The sequence below is a fragment of the Poecilia reticulata genome, chromosome 20 (assembly GCF_904066995.2).
Source record: "Poecilia reticulata chromosome 20, P_reticulata-male-v2, whole genome shotgun sequence".
Lineage (NCBI taxonomy): Eukaryota > Metazoa > Chordata > Actinopteri > Cyprinodontiformes > Poeciliidae > Poecilia > Poecilia reticulata.
In genome coordinates, this window is record NC_088849.1 from 4716230 (window position 1) to 4739373 (window position 23144).

General features: G+C 40.6%; 1 protein-coding gene across 3 annotated transcripts in view; it reads right to left on the reverse strand.

Moving 5' to 3' along the window:
- Positions 1 to 378: 378 nt before the first annotated feature.
- LOC145549389 (uncharacterized) overlaps positions 379 to 23144 on the reverse strand; it is a 31857-nt gene continuing 9091 nt past the window's right edge. For all 3 annotated transcript variants that reach the window (XR_014085349.1, XR_014085348.1, XM_081601657.1), the window contains one exon: positions 379 to 611. Coding sequence is in view for 1 of the 3 variants with exons in the window: in XM_081601657.1 (XP_081457783.1) it covers positions 600 to 611 (12 nt within the window). In the remaining 2 variants the exon portion in view is untranslated. The remainder of the gene's footprint in view (positions 612 to 23144) is intronic.

The following is a 23144-nucleotide window of genomic DNA, read 5'->3' on the forward strand; positions in this document are numbered from 1 at the left end:
CTCCAGGTCGGGGAGGAAGTCCTGCCCCAAGTAGAGGAGTTCAAGTATATTGAGATCTTCACCAATGAGGGAAAAATGGAGCGGGAGATTAAAAGGCGGATTGTTCCAGCGTCGGCAGTGAAGCCGCATACAAGAGTCAAATCAATGTAATTCACGTCCATCTCACTCACAGAGCAGCACAGGATACAAAAATATGTCGCTAAGCACTCTGGGAAATAGTTCCCACTCCTGTCTTTTTCGTTTCAGTTTTTTAAGTGTTAACCTAAAGACTCTACTTTATTCATTCAACTCTTGGAGGTTTGACAAAATTAATAAAAAGTTAACACAACTTACTCCTGTAAGTTTATCTTTCACAAACTCAGATTTATGTTCAAAATCTAAAAATCTCTAAATTTATTTGACTTAAAGAGTAGAAGCTAGTACATGCAAATAATTGCAGCTGAAATGTTTTACAGTATATATGTAACAGTTGTTAAATGGCTCAATAACTTCACACTGCACCAGTTTCGTCCAATGTATGACAAAGTGTGGGTCACACTCAACCAGCGGGCACGACATGCACGGTCAGATTCCTGCAGCCAGCAGCGCAGTTAGGCAGCTCACTCAGATCTCTGTGAAAGCAAAGAAAAACAAGAGTTGTTTTTTTATATTTTCTGTGGTAAATTTGTTATACTGTTCAACATAAAAAAAAACATTTAAAAACATATTTAATTGTGACTAAAATGTCATCTATAATCACTGAAAAGTATGTGGACTTTCTCCATTTCTTTCAAATATTGCTTTCCAAGTCTAGATGATTTCATCATAATGCTGCAGAATTAGACTGGGCCATGCAATGACAGTGCAATGACTAAAACATCACTTTGAGATCAGTAGTCCTGTATGCTATTTCATGTAAGAGGTGGGAGAGGCAAAATGTTTCTGTTTATGTTTAGCTGAGGAGTTTCCTCACATGTGCATTTGGCTCAGTAGGAAGGAAGAGTTGACTTCAACTGACGCTAAGGCAGGATTCAGTCAGCTTCACACTGACAGCTTCACACATCAGTCATCACGCTTATACAGAGCGTTTTTCTCCATATAAACATAATGTGATTCAATCCAGGCCAGAGTTCATATGTTGTCTCCAGGCACTCCCTCTTCCTCTCACAGTCCAAAAACATAAGTAGATGCGTTTCCATGATGCATTTTCTCAAATATTTATGTATATTCTGTTAATGTAAAAAAAAAAACCACACAATTTTGCAATTGTAGTGTTTCCATAAAATCAGAAATGAAACAAAAATCACACATGAATCAGCTTCTCACGATACGTCATTAAAATCATGGAGGCGATATGAAAACATTCACATGCGATATATTCATATTTCAGCCATGGCGATAGCGCTCATCATTTATTTGCAAATTAGAGAATACATCGGCATCTTATTCAGGCGTTGGAGAGACAAGCACTGCCTACATGTGAGTGGCTACGTATGGAAAACTTTGGGGAAATTGCAGTTAACCCATTTAATCCCAAATTTTTCCCAGACATGAAAATATTAAAATCAGATGTCATTGATAGCCCATTGCACTAATCAAGGGGAAATAATTTCAAAAATTGTGGAAAAATATATGAAAAAGTGTGTTTTATGATCGGCCACAATTGTGACCAGTGGGATAATATGGCGTTCTTATACTAAGATGAGCTAAAAGTGCTTTTTCCAAATAAACATGATCACAATATGTGAACATTGTTTCTTAATTGGAATATATCTTGTCACAGCATTACTTCTGTGCAACATTTGCACTATAAAGTACAAATTTGACTATCAATATATTCTAAACCAAGGTAAATTTGAGTACTTGAGTATACCACACTATAAGGAGCACCTAAAAACCTTCAATTTCCTCAAAAGCCGACAGTGCACCTTATAATCAGGTGCGCCTTATTTATGGACCAATATTGAGCCACAACAGGTCTAGCAACTACGGTAAGCAGCCGCCGATTTCATTTTGCCTGTAGAAGAAGAAGCGTGCGGTGCATGCTGGGATAGTTGTCAGAATTCTGGTTTGTTAATAAAGTTTGACTGACTTGATAATCAGGTCGTCTGCAGATCATTTAGCACCACGTTCTCCACGAACATGCTGTGCGCGAACAGAGGAGGGTGACCATCGTCTGGCCACGCCCCGGCCCAGTCGCGGAAGGCTCTCCTCGCCGACCCCGCACCCCCCGGGGAAAAGAGACAACCGGCACGCTGCGGCGGCAGCGTGCCGGTTGGTCTGTGTCACCCAGAAAACAGTTGGGCTCAAAAAGCAGTTAGGCACAATATCGCAACACCAACACTGTGAGTGAAACAATGACTGGGGCAGTCTACTATATAAAGTACTCGGGGACCATTTCTTTATTATTACACATCCACGTTTATACGGGACGGGTGGCAGCCCTAACTGTAGCATCTATTCTATCCGCCTTATAATCCGGTGCACCTTATAGTGTGAAAAATACGGTATATTGAACCGTATTTTCACAGTAACATAGATCATAAAGATAACATCTGCAATAGAGGCTTTCTGAAAATTATGAGTAAGTAAGACTCAATAGACTTAGTCCAGGAGTCTCCAACTCCAGGGATTGAGGGCTGGTGTCATGCATCTTTTCCATCCGCCTCTGCTTCAACACACCTGAATCAGGTGATTAGCAGGACTCTGGAGAACTGGACTGCCTTTTAAGGAGGTCACCCATTCACACACTAACAGCAGTAAGCTACTAGATTGTAGCTACAGCTTCCCTGGCTCAGTTTGACAGAAGTAAGGCAGGTGTGTTGGGCCAGGGACACACCTGAAAGTTGCAGGATACTGGACCCCAACACCTGGAATCAAAGGAAAGTTGTATGGCTCCTTCTCACCATTTGGTGACTTTGGGATTCTTCAATTTTGGGTCATTTCATTCCCTCCTTACTTTCCATGTTCTTTCTTGAAGCACTCAATGTGCAGTAAAGCCTTGAATTTCTCCAAGGCATGGGTGGTGCAAAAGCAACATCTCAGGAAACGATTCTTTCATTGACTGACCAGTAAGTGTCTTGGTCACATGTTGTCATAACTTGAAGAAAAGTGTCCATTTGAGATTTTTTTCCATGACCTACTGGCCTTGTAAATGGTAAATGGACTGAACTTATATAGTGCTTTATCCGATCATTTTTTTGACCACTCAAAGCGCTTTACACTAGAGCCACATTCACCCATTCGCACTCACAAACGCTCACACATTTATACACTAATATGCAGCTCAGTAGGCAACTTGGGGTTAAGTGCCTTGCCCAGGGGCACATCGACATGTGGCAGGAGGAAGCTGGAATCGAACCTGCAACCTTCCGATCGCAAGACGACTACTCTACCCACACAGCCACAGTTGCCAAACCTTTGCATAAGATAATAAGTCACAACCAATTTGACACATTTGTAAAATAATATCTGAAAGGTAAATGGCCTGTACTTGTATAGTTCTTTATCAAGTCCAAATGACCTGAAATACTTTTCACCACATTTAGTCATTCACCCATTCACACACACATTCACACACTGACAGCAGTAAGCTACTAGATTGTAGCTACAGCTTCCCTGGCTCAGTTTGACAGAAGTAAGGCAGTCATTAACTGGTACCACCAGGTCCTCTGACTACCACCGGCTGGCATGGTGGGTGAATTGTCCTCTTGATCAAGGTCACAATGACTGACAGACAAAGTGGGGGTTCCAGCAGGCAACCGACCAGTTACAAGATAAACTCCAACCTCCTAAACTACAGTCACCCTATTTACAAGTGTGCTTTTGAGATGGGCCACCACCACTTCTTGGACCTGACCATGACACTGTACCTTGAGGGATTTAGGTCTACACCTCTCATGTGCCCATTGATCTATTGACATCAGTATCTGTTTAGTTCTTTCTCATCTCTGTTTCTACTCTGAAAATATTGCTGTTTTTCTAGTGGATAAGCAGTTTCTCATCTTGTGCCAGAACCTCAATTAGGATCCTCTTTATTTTAAAGGGTACATCAGAGAGACAGTTGTCTCTTCATCATAAACTTTTGCAGGTGGTAACAGAGTGCTACATGACTGTTGAAGGGGGAGATCATCCTCTTTTCCCATGAACTGATCATATGCATTCAAAATCAGGCATTTTAAAATGGCCCATCTTCCCCATATAGTAAATGTCGAAGCCACCACTATCAAAATCAGTAAGGATTCCATTTTTCTCATAACTACATTGTTGTATGCTTTATCTGGCCATCACTAATTCCAACAGATCAAGAACCACACTCAAAATTAATCTTAAAAAGGAAGAAGTTAGGAATTGGAAGAATTTGGTATGTATTTAAATAAGTGGACACAGGTCAAACGTATTATCCCACCGGTCACTATTGTGACCGTCAACATGTTTACACATCCTGCTCACACACCAATTTTTTGTTAATGTAAAGGTGTAGATCATAACTAGACACTTTAAAGATGACGTGCACCAAACATCTTTGTTGTATGTTTATTTAAGCATAGATTTCTAGCCTCTTCTTTGGGAGGTTTGTGGCAGTCTTCTTCTCACCAAGGTGCAACCAAGATTTAAACAGCTCTATTCATGTGATAATTTACTCTAAACATGTGATACTGCATAAGTATTATCCAAACACTCTAAACTTTCAATGTTTGCTGAATATTTACTGAAAATTTAACCAGGAAGCTTTTTAGAGTCCTTGAAAGTGAAAAAGATTTCTTGGTCACTATTGTAACCGGTGGGGTGAAATGATTGTACAGAAGAACTATGGAGTCATCACGTTGGAATGACACAACTTTTTATTAGCTTTGTGATGCTGTGAGATCTCTGTTGGGGAAAAAAAAAAAATCATCATCCTCCTACTGCTTCCTGTCATCTTCTTTGTTGTTTTCGCCAGTAGTAACGTTATGTTGTGACTTGTGATGCGAAAAAAAAGTGTTTGCAGTTTTGCAAAATCTATTTTTATATGGCTGGAAAACCATCGTATTGTGAAAGCTTTTCTTTGAAAAATGTTTTTTTTAATTGGCTTGTCTCCATTAAGCAAATTGATTATTGTCATTTCTATTTGTGCAGTTTCATGGTTGACTTAAATGGAGCAAATGCTTCACAAAAGACTCTAATAGTTGTGCTTTCTTTCTTTCAGCTCATTTGTCTCGTCACGAGTCTGTAATAATTCTAAAACTGACCAATAGATGGCAGCATTAATCTTTCCATAAACAGCGTAGGTGGAGGATGTCTATCTTCCTGTGCTGCACCATTCATATTTAATTAGCAGTATAAGCAACCAAAAAATATTAGATTTCAGCAAAAAATTTGAACTGAGCATCAAGACCTGATGTGTGAACATAGTAAGCTAAAAAAGAAATGGTGAGCTATCTTTTGGCACAGTAAGTTGAGAGAAAAAAAATTATTTCCAAAATAAAGAGAATGTTGCACTTTATAGTTCATTTCATTTGTTGTTTCTGTTGTTTTATTTATTCATTTTGGGTCTTTCAAATGTTTTCTAGTTGCAGTGTTAAATATTCTTGAGAATTCTTTGAGAATCTACTCTTGTGTTATTATGCCATTACCATAACAATTCTTGACAATTGTCTCAAAATAACTATATTATTTATTGTCACAATAACTTCTCTGATCATTTATCTTTATCATGACAGGCCTAGCTGCACCTGTTGCTTAAACTGTTAGTAGTTGCTTAGAGAAAAATCATCCTTTGCAACAATTTCTGCCTCTTGCATTGATACACTGATTCTTCCTCAGCACCATTGTGTTCTGGGCAAATGGAAATCTAATTAAAACACCATAGTGTATGTTTACCACTTGTGTGAAAAACAGTCTGAGTGGTGGTTGCATTGTTCACATTGAGGACTCCAGTTTATGCAGCAAATTCTACTGCATCTAATCACACAGGTAAGAATAATGTTACAGAAAAATCTAGTATGTATTTAATTACATTTTGCTAAGGTTCAGGTTTTTGTTAAGGTTCGAGCAAAGAGAGGCTCTGCCTCTGTGTGGCTTTGGGAATCCTGAATGTTTTACTTTTGGCTAAACTCATCGCCATCAGTGTACGCAGCGAGTCTTGTTTTAGTCATCTTAAAGATGAGTAAATTTTATGTTTCTGTAATAAAAAATGTCATTGGCTCTTCTGAAATCAAACTGACCAAATAGCAAGGGTTTGGAAAGCATAATGGATGCATTTACAGCCATTTAGGTTACCATGTCTTTAATATCTTTAATATCACCAGAACTTCTGAGGACCCCATGACCACTTCCTTTCTCTTCCTTTGCTAAGAGGGCTAGTTAGCTCCGGTTAGCTTATGTTTTTCTTTAGTTTTTTCTTCTTTTTATTCCCAAGTTGTTTGTCAAAACCATGATGTGTCAACACCATAACTGACAATTTACAAAACTTTGATGAAATTTTGTGAAATAAAAGCTTAATTTTGGTAAAATGTAAATATTTCATGGACCTGATGAGCTACAATATGGCCTCCTTCAGAATAACATCATATAAATTGAGGTAGTTTGACATTCCGTCAACTCCGTCAGATGACAACTCCATCAGAGTTTTTGTGACTCCTTCAGTGAAATTGTCAAATCTCACTTAAATGTGCAATTAATTCATTTTAATGCATTTTACAAAAATTGCATTACTTCACATGTACCAAGTTTTTCATTTTACTCACTAGTTTGTCACCACCTTCAGTTCTGTGTCAACCCCGACAGATGTACTTTTTGTTGTTTTAAATAACATTTATTTTGTTTCTTGAGAAGCATTTGTCTGTAAAATGAGTGAAATATCACTAATAGGGTCATTAAAAATTATTTTATATTTATTTTTGTCAGATGGTGATGACAACGTTCTGTGTCAGGTCGATTAAAAATGTAATTTAAAAAAAAAATGTTGCAACTGGGAGCCTGCACCTTATCATCTTTACACTTCCAAAACATAATTTGTCATTTTTGCATAATTAAGGTTGAGAAATGAAAAAAAAGGGAAAATTAAAACCCATTTTGTCCCTATTCTCAAGAACCTCTGACATAAAACCTAAAGATAAAATGTATACTTGTTGTGACTTGTTGTGAAAGCAACAATTTTACTGCTTTTCTTTCTTGTTAAAAACTCTGACATGTTAAACAAAAGTTGGAGGATGGTTGTAGGGAGGATCGGTTCAGCATGAGGGGTTCTGATGTGTCTTAATGTGACATTTACTGCGAGACTTTATGGAACTCCAGTTGTGTCCAGTAATACAGACACAAAGAAAGAAGGCAGCAAATATTCCCCTGAAAATATAGATCAAATCAGACATTACAGGGTAAAAGTAATTTGAACAGGGGGAAGCATATAAACAAGTCAAGTCAATAACAAGTCAATGACATGATGCAATCTGCATTTTTAACTCAACTTTTTTTTAAACTGACTTAATACATTTAAATTGCACTGTTAAGTAGAATGGAAATGACTTTTTTGTAAATTGTCTCGAGATTACCTATTGTAAATTAGTGTTATATAAAAACCATTTATTAAATTCTTTTAAAAATGTCTTCTTAAAACCAGTTTCTTTTAAGAATGAAACAAAAGAAATCAAGAAAAATCAAAGAAAATAGAAGAAAGTGCAGTAGCTGAGGTTACCGGCCGGAGGGGTGCTATAGGGTTGGCATCCGCCAAAAACAGCAAACCAAAAAAAAACCTTTAACACACCAGACGCAGTGAGACAACCCAAACTCAAGAATCACAGCACGCAGAAGAGGAAGACACCATCACCACACCAACATCGCCACCGGACCTCAGCAACTGCAAAACAACAAAAGAGAAGCAGTTAACCAAGATAACAATCTTAAACCCAATAAGAAAAACAATATCAGCCCGACTAAATAAAGAACAAAAAGGGCCGTAAACAAAATGAGTAAAGAAATAGAAATCAATCAACAATAGACAATGCAAATTAAAAACATCAGGACCAGGCGTGGCCCGCTTGTCACACCACAACAGGAGGTGAAATGGGTCCGCCGATGCCACACCCCAAACACGCTTCGATGCCGCAGTCCAACTTTAAAACGATTGTGTAGAAGTCAGGGAGACGAACTCAGAGCAGAGCAGAGTAGATCGTAGCAGAACAGAGCAGCAATGGTTCAACTGTGGGGGGGTGGGGAACCTAGGAAAAATTAATTAGCCACCATTTTAAATAAAACTAACAAACTGGAGCTTAGATGAGCCACACAGTGGGAGAGCAAAGACGACACATCCCGAATGAACGCCGCAACTCCTTATATACCACGGCCACCTTAACAACCGAAACTTCTCACCTGACAATCACCTGTGTGGAATTAGGTGTATTTCTATACCACTACATAAGGATGTTGTGATGTTCCTGCTCCTTGTGTCCAGACATAGTTCCTAAAGGGTAATAAATTGTTGGAGCAGATGACTGGTTCTCTCCTTGGGATCATATGGACCCAACAGTTTTACGGGTCTCATTCTGTCCTGATAACTAGTCATAGTCTTTCTCCCAGTAAATACAACTATCATCCTTGTATTTTTATTTCTAAATCCTTGTTTAACCCTATTCCTTGTCTTCTTACTGTCTCACTCCAGTAGCAGAAATACTGACATTAAGAAACAACAATCCCTGAATTGCATTATCAAACTTCTATAACCGCTGGATCAAATAATGATGAAATTGTACGTATTTATTCAGTTTAAAGATATATACTTTTAGGACTGCCGTTTAGTAAAAAGCTGGATGAGTTGTCTACTAGTGTCTAGCCTAATGTCTGTGTATGTTAAAATGTTAAACATTTACCACCCAAAATTCTCACTACTTTCAAATAGTTCACTTTTTATTTTATTCTAGTTGTTGCAGACTCAACTTAAATAGATTCACTTGTAAAGCATCTTTTTTTTAAAATCCAAAAGTTCCTGCCACTTGTTTAAGATGAGTACAAGCAACAAGTTGTTGAGAATTAAGTGAAGTTCACTTGAACTCTTTTATTAAGCAGAATGTTTTATTTTACAATGAGGAAGGTCGGAGTCTAGCTTTAGCAGACGGCTGGAGGCATCTGACCAGTACCTGTTTGCTCTACGGCAAAAATTTGGTAAGATTAAATTTAGTTGGCTAAAGAAAGTCAGACGGTTCAATACGAGTGAAATCTCTTGAGGTAGTCAAGTTTCTTGTTTGTTCAGATCTTGCTAGTCATTTCCATAGTATGATTACTAATTAGCAGTTGATTCTTTTGTGTCTAATTGCAATCTAATTATTCAGTTCACAATTGAAGTTTTATTATCAGGATTCTGCAAATAGAATATTTTCATAGTATATTTCAATCATTATTGTCATACAGTCAAGGCTCCCTAAAAAGGATACATTACCTTTCAGTGAACTATAATTTTGATTCCTTGAGTTACGAAATCTGACTGATATGATATTCTTGAACGCATACTGATGCTTCACATTGATCATTTATAAGCTTATCAATAACAAGAGGTGTACTGTCTGTTAGTGAACATTATTGAACAGATAGCATCATTAGGACCAAGGAAAAAAGTTGTAGATAATTTTAAAGGTAACAAAACAATTTACCATGTTTTGACCAACTCTTGGAGTCTGGTTATGTAGCGAGCAATTTGTATTCTTCAGGTAAGTGTACCAACAGCTTCACTTAGTTAATGTTATTAAAAGCGGGGCGCGGTGTCAGAAGATGTAAGTCTTCGTGAGAGGGGCTAGTTGAGAAAAAAAGCAAAGATTTACTGATTGAATTGTTGGTCGATAGCCAGCATATATTTGAATTTCAGCAACAAGCATTGAATGAAGAGAAAAAAAAACTATATAAAACCTGAATGACCATTCAGTTTGATAAATATTTACACAGACCATCATTCAATAAATCGATAGAAATCCAAATGCTCACATGAAAACATCAAATCTAAATAAAAAATACAAATTGTACTAAATATTTTAATACAGACTGATGGTTCAAATTGATCATTTATAAGTTCTTAGTATTGGAACCTTAACAACTACAGGCGTACTATATTTTGTTAGTGAACACACTTAAGCATGTAAGATAACAGATAGAAGGAAAGAATCATTAGTGTCAAAAAAACAAACAGCGTATAAGTCAGAGACAAAAGCTGTAGATAATTTTAAAGGTAACAAAACTATTTACCATGTTGGAGCAACTCTTGGAGTGTGGTTGTGCACTGTAAAAACTTTAGGGAAAACTGAAAGATAAATATTAGTAACCTAACATGGGCCTGTTTAGTCCCTTTCACATATTCTTAAGAAATAAATTTTACAGATGAGGAACTTTTACTGAAATGTATCACATTAGCAAGTGTTACAGAAAAAAAATCTATAAGTTTCAAATGTATTTAAACCAACCTTTACTATTTTGGAGAAAGCATGAAGCACTGAGAAGATCAGTGTTGATTCAACAGACAACAACAGACTGAAGCAAAGTTGCAATCACATTGATGCGAGGACAAATTCTGGAAAGGGAGTGATGTTAGAGTTTGTCTTTCACTTTAACTGCAGAAAGCTAAAAGTTACATTTGAGTAGCCTCACCTAGATCTGTTTACTTGCTGTCACATATTCTTAAGAAATACATTTACAGATGAGGAACTTTTGCTGAAATGTATCACACTAGCAGGTGTTGAATAAAAAAATCTATGTAGTTCAAAATATTGCAGTAAAACAGTTAAACTGTTGTTTTCATTCAGACGTTTCTACCTGCTCTTATGCAGGGACACACACACACACACACGCACACGCACACACACACACACACAAAGGGTATGGTGTGCTGAGGAGGGCAAAGGTCAGTCCTCTTCCCTTGTGAGATGGTCAAAAGCAGAGAGGTTTTTTTGTTCAACTTTTAAAAAATCACCGGCAGCATTTATTATTATTATTATTTAATCATCCCTCATATGACCATCCCGAGTTGGTCGTGTCAGCTCACACAAATGGTGTGGTGAGTCTATAGGCTGCTTTATGCTCTGGGGACACACGCACACACAAATGCCTTGGTGTGCAGGGCCGGGGTCACTCTGCTTTGAATGTATTCACCATCTCCACCCAACCGGCACACACGCACTTTCACTTCTCAAGCTCAGCAGCCAATATTGTTTGGAATATAATATATTTATTTATTTGCTTTGTTTGGGATATACTATATTTATTTATTCACTGCTAACTTTCAAGTAAATTATTCAGTTTCTATTGGATAATTCAAAGTGTAAATAAAGTCTTTGTTCGGGGAGGGGATTCAATCACAAGATGGTCACGAGGTGGGACATCCGGTCACGAGGGGTGGGGGGACATTCGGTCACGAGGTGGGTGAGGGGTTTGATATCAATTAATATCAATTAATTAAGGCCATCAATCAATCATCCGATTAAAATTTGACTGAAGGGTGCCTATATAGTCTTCTCATGGGGTTCACACTCGTCTCAATTGTTGGAAAGCATTCCTGAGAATGTCCTTCCGGTGACATATATATATATATAATATATATATATATATAAGCAGATCAATATATGCACCACCTGGCATGTAGGATGATTCAGAAGTTTCTTAACGAGTTTTACTTAACATTTCTTTAAAAAAAGTGATCGCTTTTTTTCAGCTCATCAGCTGAATAAATTCCTCACATTTAAGAAGAAGGATATGAAGCAAAAAAAAACAACCCACTGTTATTAACATTAGGTCAATACATTTTGCTCAAGTGGAACTAAAAAGTTGTAATTCAACGAATTACTGTAGTAGCCAGGTTTCCCCCAGAAAACTTGCCAAGTCTGGTGGTCGGGGCATGGGGGCAGTGAACCGGCAGCCCCCTTTCTTTTTGAATAAAAAAATGTTGAAAGTTGTCAGGAAAATAAAATATATAACTAGGTAATTGTGTTATTGGAAGACATTGTTGACAATACAGCTTAGGGCACCCTAGATCTTCAGGGCCCCCCAAAATGCTTAGAGAGTAAAGAAACCACTTTATTGGAATGCACTCATCATTTGTGAGCTTGTGTTTAAATGTAATCTGGTGAAGAGAAGTTGCTGTTTTTTTATTCCATGAATTTGATAAGAATCTATATCATGACTGCTTTCAATCCATGCAGACTGATGACTGCCTGATGTAGTGACTAATTTTCTATATTTTCAATGGAGATAGATTTGGGATTTATCCTAATTTATTCCTCACTAGAAATTTGATGTTAATTGAATTTCATTAATATTTTCAAATCTTAGTTTTGTTTCCTCACAGTGTTTCAATTTCACAAAATTGTTCAAAATTCTATCAAATATTCCTTTGCTCAAATATGTTAGAAGAACCTGAAGGCTGCATTCACACCTGGCACATGTTGGTGTTCCCCATTGGTCCAGACCTTTTCTGCAGGTGTGAAACATTGCAGTGAAAGTGTGGACGAAACATCTGGGGCCTCATGCATAAAGTGTGCGTGCGTACAAAAAATGTGCGGCGCAGTATTTTACACACAAGTCGGCATGTATAAAAATGAACTCTGCGTCAAAGTGTGTGTAAATATACACACACTCTTTCGCTGGCAGTCACGCAAACTTTTTCTGTGAACAATATCAAACTACAATGCGTCAAAACTCACCTAAGCACACTGAACCCTGACTACATTCAGTGTTTTTAGACCAGGAAGCATCAAACCCGATATTTTTTTTCATGATTTTATTTTTTTATTGCTTAAAAGTAAACGAAACTGAATCGCGTTTATCTCGACAATGAATTAACACGAACACAAAATAAAGAAAATAAAAATAAAAGTATGTGAAAACCTCACTCGAATGTAAATAGTACTTTTCCTCCGTTTTTGTATCATAAAGATGTAACGCATTGGTCTGTGCGCCGAAGCGCATGAAATGCATCTATGGGGTAATTACCCTCCTTGTCTATTTAAGTCCACTTGTTGTCTTAGTCTCTTGTCAGATCCTCGTTGTATGTCTTCGCTGTCTGTCAGTAATTGTTCATCTTAGTCGTCACAGATGAACTGTATAGTCCTGTGATGGCGTTGACTCTCGTGTGTCTGTCTTAGTCTCAGTTGCTACTAGTATTGAGCTTTTGCTTAGTTCTCAGCTGTGCCGCCTGTACTGGACTGTCTGAGCTCCTCGTTATTAAATCATTCATCATCTTCATCTTCATCTGGGTCCCAGCGTTCATTCTCACCACCACAAACTCACCACTTCATGACAATTTTATTCTCACTAAAAAAAGAAAACAGGGTTGGATCAGCAGATTAACTAAAAACAGGAATTATTTTTAAGGTGTGTAGACAATCCCATATGTATGTAGCTGCGCAAAAATGTGCCACATTGTGGAGCGTTTTGGCTCTGATGGAGAACATCGCCAATGGAAGGATTCAGTTTGTACAGAGATCATATTTATCTTGTGTTGGTGATGGTTTATTAGTGTTTAGATTAATACAGACTGATTATCCTGGAGTTCTGAGCAAAATTTAAAGAAGGAGCCGTGCGGTACCATTGCAACTGCAGTCATCGAGCATCGAGTTGCCTGCTTTGTGAATGCGCCTTTTCTGGACAGAAAGCATCTTTATTCTGCAAATGTACAACTTATGCACATGATTCTACTATTTAGAATAAAAGTCCACATTCCCCACTCAAAGACTCTCTGAAACGATGTCTGTCTTTAAATCCCAGCTGAAGGCCCTATTGTTCAAACAGGCATTTTCACGATCTTTTTATTTTATTTGGATTTTTTTTTTTTTTTAATGTATTATTTTTATTTTTGTGAGGTGACCTTATGTGCCCTGAAAACGCCTTTTAAATAAAATATATTATTATTATGAATACCGATACTTCTACAAACAAGCACGTTGCCATGGTTACTGCTTCACGTGGTGGCAGACTTCCAGTTATTTATACTTATTTACATATGTATTTATGGGTGGCAACATTGCAGACCAGCAGCTGATCACACACAGAAAAAGAAGTTCTTCGCTTTCCATTCATTTCCTATTGAACATGCACACTCATTCAATAACTGCTTGCACTCTTCTAATCAAGCTAATATTGAAATTAGTTAGAAGCTAATTTCACAGATGAAATTTTGGCAGTCCATCCCAACTGGTACCAACAATTTTGCCACAGCATCCCTTCAATCCAGTTCCTGCTCTTTTCTGAAAGTCAGCTTGATCATCAAGTCTTCTTTGTATGATACATGTGCTAGGTTGCTTTCATGTGACTGCTCTGCTATAGGCCATTGAGCAGGCATTCCTAACAAAGCGAGTATAGCGGCACATAGTTATTTTATAGCTTGAGACAGTTTTTAAAATGTCTTAGTCAAGCTTTGACACCATCTGTTCAGAACCACATAACCTGCAATGGAAATGATGGATTAATGCCACAGATGGCATTAACCAATTGTGATTTGTCAACCCATCAAATTGTATTTAACATTTTCAAGAGAATAACTGTGTGTAAACAGACTGGTTTGTTTACACAGATCAGTCTAACCCTAACTCAATGGGTTGACCCATTGAGTTCATTGACTGCAGTATCAAGACAGAAATAACTGACAATGGAGATTAACTTCAAAGACCCCAAAGATTTTCAAGCAGCGTAATTATTAGAAAAGGGATAATGCCATAAACACTTTTTCTGAATTCTTCTGAATTTGTTTCAGTAAGTAAACGATAAGGAAGCTATTTTGAATGTTATCCAGGTTTAATTAATCTTTTGCTTTGGAATATTTACAGCACAGAAAATGAAGGACTGTAACAGACTAAATTCATAGGCTTTATTTGTGGTTCTGGCCAAGGCTGCTGCGTGATTCCTTAAATTTAAAAGAATAATTTCCATCTGATGAAGGCTGTGCCTCTCACATTTCCATTAGAAATGCTTTATTGGGAGAATTACCTTTCCCCCAGAAACGATCAGCCTGTAGAATATTATAGGGACGTAAGTATTCCAGATAGTAAGAAGACGAGTCTGGGTGCCTTCGGGTATTCAAACACTCTGCTGAGATAAATACTGTTCGGCTACTGAATGGTTATAAAACTGAGATACAGATTTTAGAATGTGAGCACACTCTGTGTACCACATTAAGAAATTAAATTCCCTGCAGTAAGGAATATACTTGTCATCTAAAGTCAAGCCTGAATGATTTAGTTGTAGATCAGTCATTGCTAAACATACAGTCTACATATCGATTGTGTTGTTATCTCTAAAGTTATACCGGGACATGAAATTAATTATAGGGATTCTGATTTGGCATAAATAATTTTCTTTATTTTCCAATTTAAAAAAATTAAATAACATTAATCGGAATAAAGGTTTGCAGAATGTATTTGTCATGGGTTTGATATGCTTCCACAAAAGCCTTCCTTCTAACTTTAAGCCCAAACAGAACTTTTCTTTAAAGAAATTCTTTTTCTTATTTTGCCCTTCTGCTCATCTTTTTTCTTCTGACTCCTGTTGATAGGTTTCAAGATTTCTGTATTCTGATTAAAACTTATTGTAATGACTATTTGTACCCAAAACTTAAATTCAAAAATCAAAAAACTCAAAACTAAAAGTGATCAAAACAAAAAGTGAATTCAACTCAAATAGTCACCTGATGCAACATGGATTCTGGTTTACGCAGCCCAACAAAGATCAAAAGTCAAAATGCAGTTCTTTGGTTGTTTTATTCCATTCAGACAACAAGGTTACAAGCTTCACAGGATTCTGCTTCTTCTGTTTTGATTCCTGCACCTGTTCTCTGGCTGATGACTGATGACTGATAACTGATGAGACTGGTAAAAAAAAAAAAAACCTTGTGACCACACAAGACTCACCTATTTATACCGTGAAATACCCATGTCCCAACCTGAAATTAATTAATCAATTAAGTGAATTACTAACCAAAAAACTTATTCTAAATAACAAATTAAACAAAAATTCTAATGAAAATAAACAAAATAATAAAAAATAAGAATAAACTAAGCAATTTAAATTCTAAGATATAACTGAAAATGGAGAAATAGCTCCTACACTTATGTTTTTTACAAGATATAAAATGCAAATGAACTTAGAGAGTATAGTGAGTAGGGTGTACTTGGTCTTTCTTTGTCCTTTAAGTTTTTACAAGGATTACAATCAAGTGTAGATGAATTCACTGTGATGATGCAGAATACTAACGTAGAATACTAGAAAATTCCTGAGGATATATTACCAGGGCCTGCCAAAGTGTGCCCGTCACAATTTGAACCAAACATTTTAGCTACAGCTTGCACAGCTGGACTGCTCTTTGCTCCTGAAACATATCAGGAGCACACACGTGCAATACTAATAACCTTTACACAGTTCATCACCGAAGTCCAATGACTGATCTGGTTCACTACAACAGTACAATGGCTGAATAATGCTCAATGAAATTCAGTCCCAAACTGACGACTATAAGCTTCGCACATGTGGTTCTCACTTAGTCCGAAATAAAAAAAAATAAAGACAGTCGGTAATTGTTTATTTCTCGAAATTTATCAACATTTATACTAAGAATTTTAATCCACACTCAAAAGTTCAGAGAAATAATAATTTTCTGTAAGCAAAATATGAATAGTCACAGGTAATATTTATTCTTCCGACAATGCATTGTGAGACCTGCCTCTGCGCCAGTTTGTGAGACTACTCACTACCTCTCTCTGGGACCCATCGCTATGGTAATTAATTATCTGGACCTGGGCTCTCTGTCTGACAATATGCTGGAGACAGTTTCTATATTTGTGAGACATCCAGCGTCTGTCTCAAGGACCCTGACAAAAAACCATAAGCCCTAGCAACATTTTGAAATCATTTTAATATTATATCTTCTGTTATCCATCCATCCATCTAGTTTCTTCCGCTTATCCGGGGTCGGGTTGCAGGGGCAGCAGCTTCAGAAGGGAGGCCCAGATTTCCCTCTCCCCAGCCACTTCTTCCAGCTCGTCCGGGGGAACCCCAAGGCATTCTCAGGCCAGCCGAGAGACATAGTCCCTCCAGCGTGTCCTGGGTCTTCCCTGAGGCCTCCTCCCGGTGGGACGTGCCAGGAACACCTCACCAGGGAGGCGTCCAGGAGGCATCCTGACCAGATGCCCGAGCCACCTCAAGTGGCTCCTCTCGACGTGGAGGAGCAGCTGCTCTACTTTGAGTCCCTCCCGGACAACCAAGCTTTTATCTCCCTATCTCTAAGGGAGATCCCAACCACCCTGCGGAGGAAACCCATTTCGGTCACTTGTATCCGTGATCTCGTTCTTTCGGTCATGACCCAAAGCTCATGACCATAGATGAGGGTGGGAACGTAGATCGACCGGTAAATCGAGAGCTTCGCTTTTTGACTTGGCTCTCTTTTCACCACGACGGACCGGTACAGCTCCCGCTTCACGGCAGACGCTGCCCCAATCTGCCTGTCGATCTCCCGCTCCCTTCTTCCCTCATTCGTGAACAAGATCCCCAGATACTTCTCCACTTGAGGCAGGACGACCCCCTGACCCAGAGAAGGCAGTCTACCCTTTTCCGGCTCAAGACCATGGCCTCGGATTTGGAGGCACTGAGCCTCATCCAGGCCGCTTCACACTCGGCCGCGAACCGCTCCAGTGAAAGCTGCAGATCACGATCTGATGAAGCCAACAGGACCACATCATCCGCAAAAAGCAGAGATGCGATCCTAAGGCCACCAAAACGGATCCCCTCAACACCTCGGCTGCACCTAGAAATTCTGTCCATGAAGGTAATGAACAGAATCGGTGACAAAGGGCAGCCTTGGCGGAGTCCAACTCTCACCGGAAACGAGCCCGACTTACTGCCGGCAATGCGGACCAGACTCTGACACCGGTCATACAGGGACCTGACAGCCCGTATCAAAGGGCCCAGTACCCCATACTCCCGGAGTACCCCCCACAGGGCCTCCCGAGGGACACGGTCGATTGCCTTTTTTCAAGTCCACAAAACACATGTAGACTGGTTGAGCGAACTCCCATGCACACTCCAGGACCCTGCTGAGGGTGTAGAGCTGGTCCAGTGTTCCACGACCAGGACGAAAACCACACTGCTCTTCCTGAATCCGAGGTTCGACTATCCGACGGACCCTCCTCTCCAGGACCCCTCAATAGACCTTACCAGGGAGGCTTAAGAGTGTGACCCCCCTGTAATTGGAGCACACCCTCCGGTCCCCCTCTTTAAACAGGGGGACCACTACCACAGTCTGCCAATCCAGGGGAACTGCCCCCGATGTCCATGCGATATTGCAGAGTCGCGTGAGCCAACACAAGCTTACAACATCCAGAGCCTTAAGGAACTCCGGGCGGATCTCATCCACCCCCGGGGCCCTTCCACAGAGGTGCTTTATGACCACCTCAGCGACCTAGTCCCCAGGGACTGGAGAGCCCAACCCAGAGTTCCCAGGCTTCCTCAACAGAAGGCATGTTGGTGGGATTGAGGAGGTCTTTGAAGTATTCCGCCCACCGGCCCACAACGTCCCGAGTTGAGGTCAGCAACACACCATCCCCACTGTAAACAGTGTTGGTGCTGCACTGCTTCCCCCTCCTGAGACGCCGGATGGTGGACCAGAATCGCCTCGAAGCCGTCCGGAAGTCTTTCTCCATGGCCTCTCCAAACTCCTCCCACACCTGTGTTTTTTGCCTCAGCAACCACCCGAGCTGCATGCCGCTTTGCCCGCTGGTACCCATCAGCTGCTTCTGGAGTCCCACAGGCCAAAAAGGCCCAATAGAACTCCTTCTTCAGCTTGACAGCATCCCTCACCGAAGGTGTCCACCAATGGGTTCGAATGTTGCCGCCGCGACAGGCACCAACAACCTTGCGGCCGCAGCTCCGATAAGCCGCCTCGGCAATGGAGGCACGGAACATGGTCCACTCAGACTCAATGTCCCCAACCTCCCCCGGAACGTGTTCGAAGTTCTGCCGGAGATTGGAGTTAAAGCTCCGTCTCACAGGCAACTCCGCCAGACGTTCCCAGCAGACCCTCACTACACGTTTGGGCCTGCCAGGTCTGACCAGCTTCCTCCCCCACCACCGGAGCCAACTCACTACCAGGTAGTGGTCAGTGCAGTGGACAGCTCCTCGCCTCTCTTCACCCGAGTGTCCAAGACATACGGCCACAGATCTGATGAAACGATGACAAAATCGATCATCGAACTGCGGCCTAGGGTGTCCTGGTTCCAAGTGCACATATGGACACCCTTATGCCTGAACATGGTGTTCGTGATGGACAATCCGTTGTCTGTTACTACCCAATAGTAAGTCCCGCCCACTCCTCACAACTCTTCGGACTCACTACGGCCCAGTTCTCTGTCTAACAGGTCCGGAAAACCCCCAGAAACTCGGGTCTTACCCTAGCGATAGTTTGTGGAGAATTATCTGTTTAAACTGGGGTCGGAAAGGACTCGTCTAGCTCTGACTACCTTCGATCCAGAAGTTATGACCTTTTACAGTTGAGGGGCAATCCGCTGAGTAGCCCTCACAGCGACATAACCCCTACAACCACTCCTGTTAACGGTAGCTCCTTTCCTAAAATAACGGCACTTGTTAACGGCTAGATTAAATTTAGTGACTTAGATTTAAGTCCCAAGGTCATTATTTTAGTTTTGGCTAAAAGCAACCTATAAAACATTTCTACTTTTTCCTCCCAGAATCAAACTTCATAGCTATTTTATGACCATCAAAGAACTTTAAGGTGACTCATTAATTGAATGTCCACAACATCTTTTAGATTTTCTTAAATGCTAATTATTTTATTAGTAAGGCAATTTTGCAAGGGTCAGTACAGCTTAATTCAGTAGCAGAAATAATCAAATAAGTAAAATCAATAATCTAGCCTATCTTTCCCTAATGCTGACACTGAGAGCTAAAAAAGGGAAACTTTGAGAGAGACGGACAGAGTTTGGCATTTTGAACCCCAGAACTGGCCTGATGATGAAGAAGGTGTTGCAGCAGCAGGAGGTTCCCAGTACAGGAAGAGTACTGACTTAGAGCAGCAGGACTCGGGCCTCAGGGTGACTTCCTCATGCGCGTAGCGGTCCTCAGCTTGTCTTGCAGCTCTGTAGCTCCCTTCTCCTCGTCTCACGATCTTCCTGGTCCCACGGAAGGAACACACCAGTTCTTCCTCTTTGCCTTTGTTCTTTGCCTTTGTCTTTATCTTTGTCTTTATCTTCATCTTTGCCTTGGTCTTTGTCTTTGGGGGTCTAAACCCAGCTGTTGAGAGAAGTGCGATTTGAAGCCACATGTTGCGGGGCTAACGGGTTGGTCCCCATGTGCAGAACAGTCTCCGGCTCTGTGGCCCCGGCTCTTCTTCAGCTGCAGAGTTCTTTGTCCATCTCCGTCTTGGCTCGAAGCTGCCTGAAGGATCCAACCAAAGATTCCTCTGTTGCACCCACCTTATAAAGGGTTTATCCACCTTTGGGTGCGTTTGCATTGGCTAGCTTTGTTGCTGTGCCTGTCTCATTGGCTGACTGCTTGGACAGATGATCTCATCTCCATCACCCTGGAGACCTTATGACCGGATCTCTGTTCTAATGTCCCCAAGTTGCTCAACAGTTCCTCCTACCTCTGTTTCCTGCCCAACCTTTTCTTAGGCAAGTTGAAGTTTAGCAATAAGGCCTTGTCTTCTCCGTTCTCCTATCAGTTCCCCTTTTCCCCTGACCTTCCACCTACCATCTACCTTCAGCACAACATCAGTGACCTTTAATTACAGTTACATTTTACACCTTTTCAAGTTCAATGTCAAAATCACATTTATAACCTTTTAGTTTTAACATTCATTTATAATGTTATAACCATAACTTATTAGTTACTCTTATTATAATCATAATGTGAGTTATTACAGACACTTCTGACAAGAAACCAAGAATATCCATTATTCTAATTATTTGATACCATGTTACAGTTACTTGTTTCACCTTTAGGTACTTCCACAAGTGTGAGAGTAAGTGTAAATATTCTTATAATCAAATCAACATCAACCACTGGTTAAACCAATATTAATTATTGGCATAATTATAAGTCATTATTTTAAGTATTTTACTCTGGGTTTTATCCAATCTCTCAAAATGTTTAGATTTTATTCTTTAAAAACCTTTAATGCTTTAAAATAAGGAATGGTCTGAATTATTTTTAGCCTGAATTAAGATAGAAACTTCCTCTTTATTAAGGAAATCAGCTTTTCCTGTTTCATGACTTTCTTTCTGCCTGACTATGATTTTTTATGATTAAATAGAAAAAAGTAGAATTAAAGCAAAGTTTGCAGGACACAATAACAACACACACAACCAGATTCATTTTATTACCGTCTGACTCTACTGTTGGGTCTTGATGTCACCTGTGTAATTAATTTTAAGGTAATTTTATTTATTATTACTATTAAACTAAAATCTCCAGCATGGGGAAGTGGGATGAGCTCGACTTTTCTCGACACCGTGACGAGCACAGAAGTCCAACAACAGAACACCACTCGAGTTCAGATTGGGGGGGCCGTTCCTCCCAACCACGGTGACAGTTCTCACCGTCATTGCCCATGTGAGCGTTGAAGTTTCCCAGTAGAACAAGGGAGTCCCCAGGAGGGGCACTCTCCAGTACCCCCTCTAAGGACTCCAAAAAGGGTGGGTAATCTGAACGGTTGTTCGGCCCCTAAGCACAGACAACAGTCAGAACCCAGCCCCCCACCCGTAGGCGGAGGGAGGCTACCCTCTCGTTCACCGGGGTAAACCCCAAAGTACAGGCGCCGAGATGGGGGGCAACACTCCTGCCTGGCGCCTCTCACCATGGGCAACTCCAAAGTGGAAGTATGTCCAGCCCCTCTCAAGGAGACTGGTTCCAGAACCAGAGCCATGCGTCGAGGTGAGGCCAACTATTTCTAGCCGGAACCTCTCAGCCTCGCACACTAGCTCCGGTTCCTTCCCCACCAGAGAGGTGACATTCCACATCCCAAGAGCCAGCTTCTGCAGCCGAGGATAAGACCGCCAGGGTCCCCTTCCTCGGCTGCCGCCCGTTCCACACTGCACCTGACCCCTTTGGCACCTCTGACAGGTGGTGAGCCCATTGGAAGGGGGACCCACGTCTCCTCTTTGGGCTGAGCCCGGCCGGGCTCCGTGGGTAATAGCCCGGCCACCAGGCGCTCGCCATCGTGCCCCACCTCCAGGCCTGGTTCCAGAGTGGGACCCACGTCTGGGCGAGGGAACGCTAGATCCAAGGTTGTTGTGCATCATAAGGGGTCTTCGGGACCCACGTCTCCTCTTTGGGCTGAGCCCGGCCGGGCTCCATGGGTAATAGCCCGGCCACCAGGCGCTCGCCATCGTGCCCCACCTCCAGGCCTGGTTCCAGAGTGGGACCCACGTCCGGGCGAGGGAACGCTAGATCCAAGGTTGTTGTGCATCATAAGGGGTCTTCGGGCTGCGCTTTGTCTGGTTCCTCACCTAGGGCCTGTCTGCCTTGGGTGACCCTACCAGGGGCATAAAGCCCCAGACAGCATAGCTCCTAGGATCATTGGGACACTCAAACCCCTCCACCATGATAAGGTGGCAGCCCGAGGAGAGGATCTTCTGTTATCTTCTAATCTAATATTATAACTAACTCGAGGGAAAAAGATAATAAAAGCTAATATTATCACTTACCTGAGAGGATTATTGAGGTTTTTATTTTGTAATTTTCTTTAAGCTTCATTTGAAATTGCAACACTAATCCCGGGTGTAACAGTGGTTTTGTTAAACCAGTTATCTAATGGCCAAAAGAGCAATTACATAATGTAAAAATTGTCAAGGCTTTTATTTTGACATTTTCAGTAAGCTTCATTTGAAATGGCCACACTAATCCCATGTGTAATAGTAATTGGGTTAAATCAGTTATATAATGCTCAAAACACAAGTAGTTCTGAATACCAGTTAAGTCCTCCTCTTTAGTAAGACAGTTACGCCATGTTGTAGTTCTGACATGCTGCGCAGGCCTCTCTTTTAACTGAATCTTGGCCATAGATAGAACCACAGTTATGGCGTGTTTGTAGTCCTAACTAGCTACTCTGCTCTGCGTTCTGTTGCTATGGTAATTAAACCCCTGGAAAAGTGCAGCTGTGAGTGACAGACAGTTCCGCCATGTTGTAGTTCTGACATTCTGCTCAACCC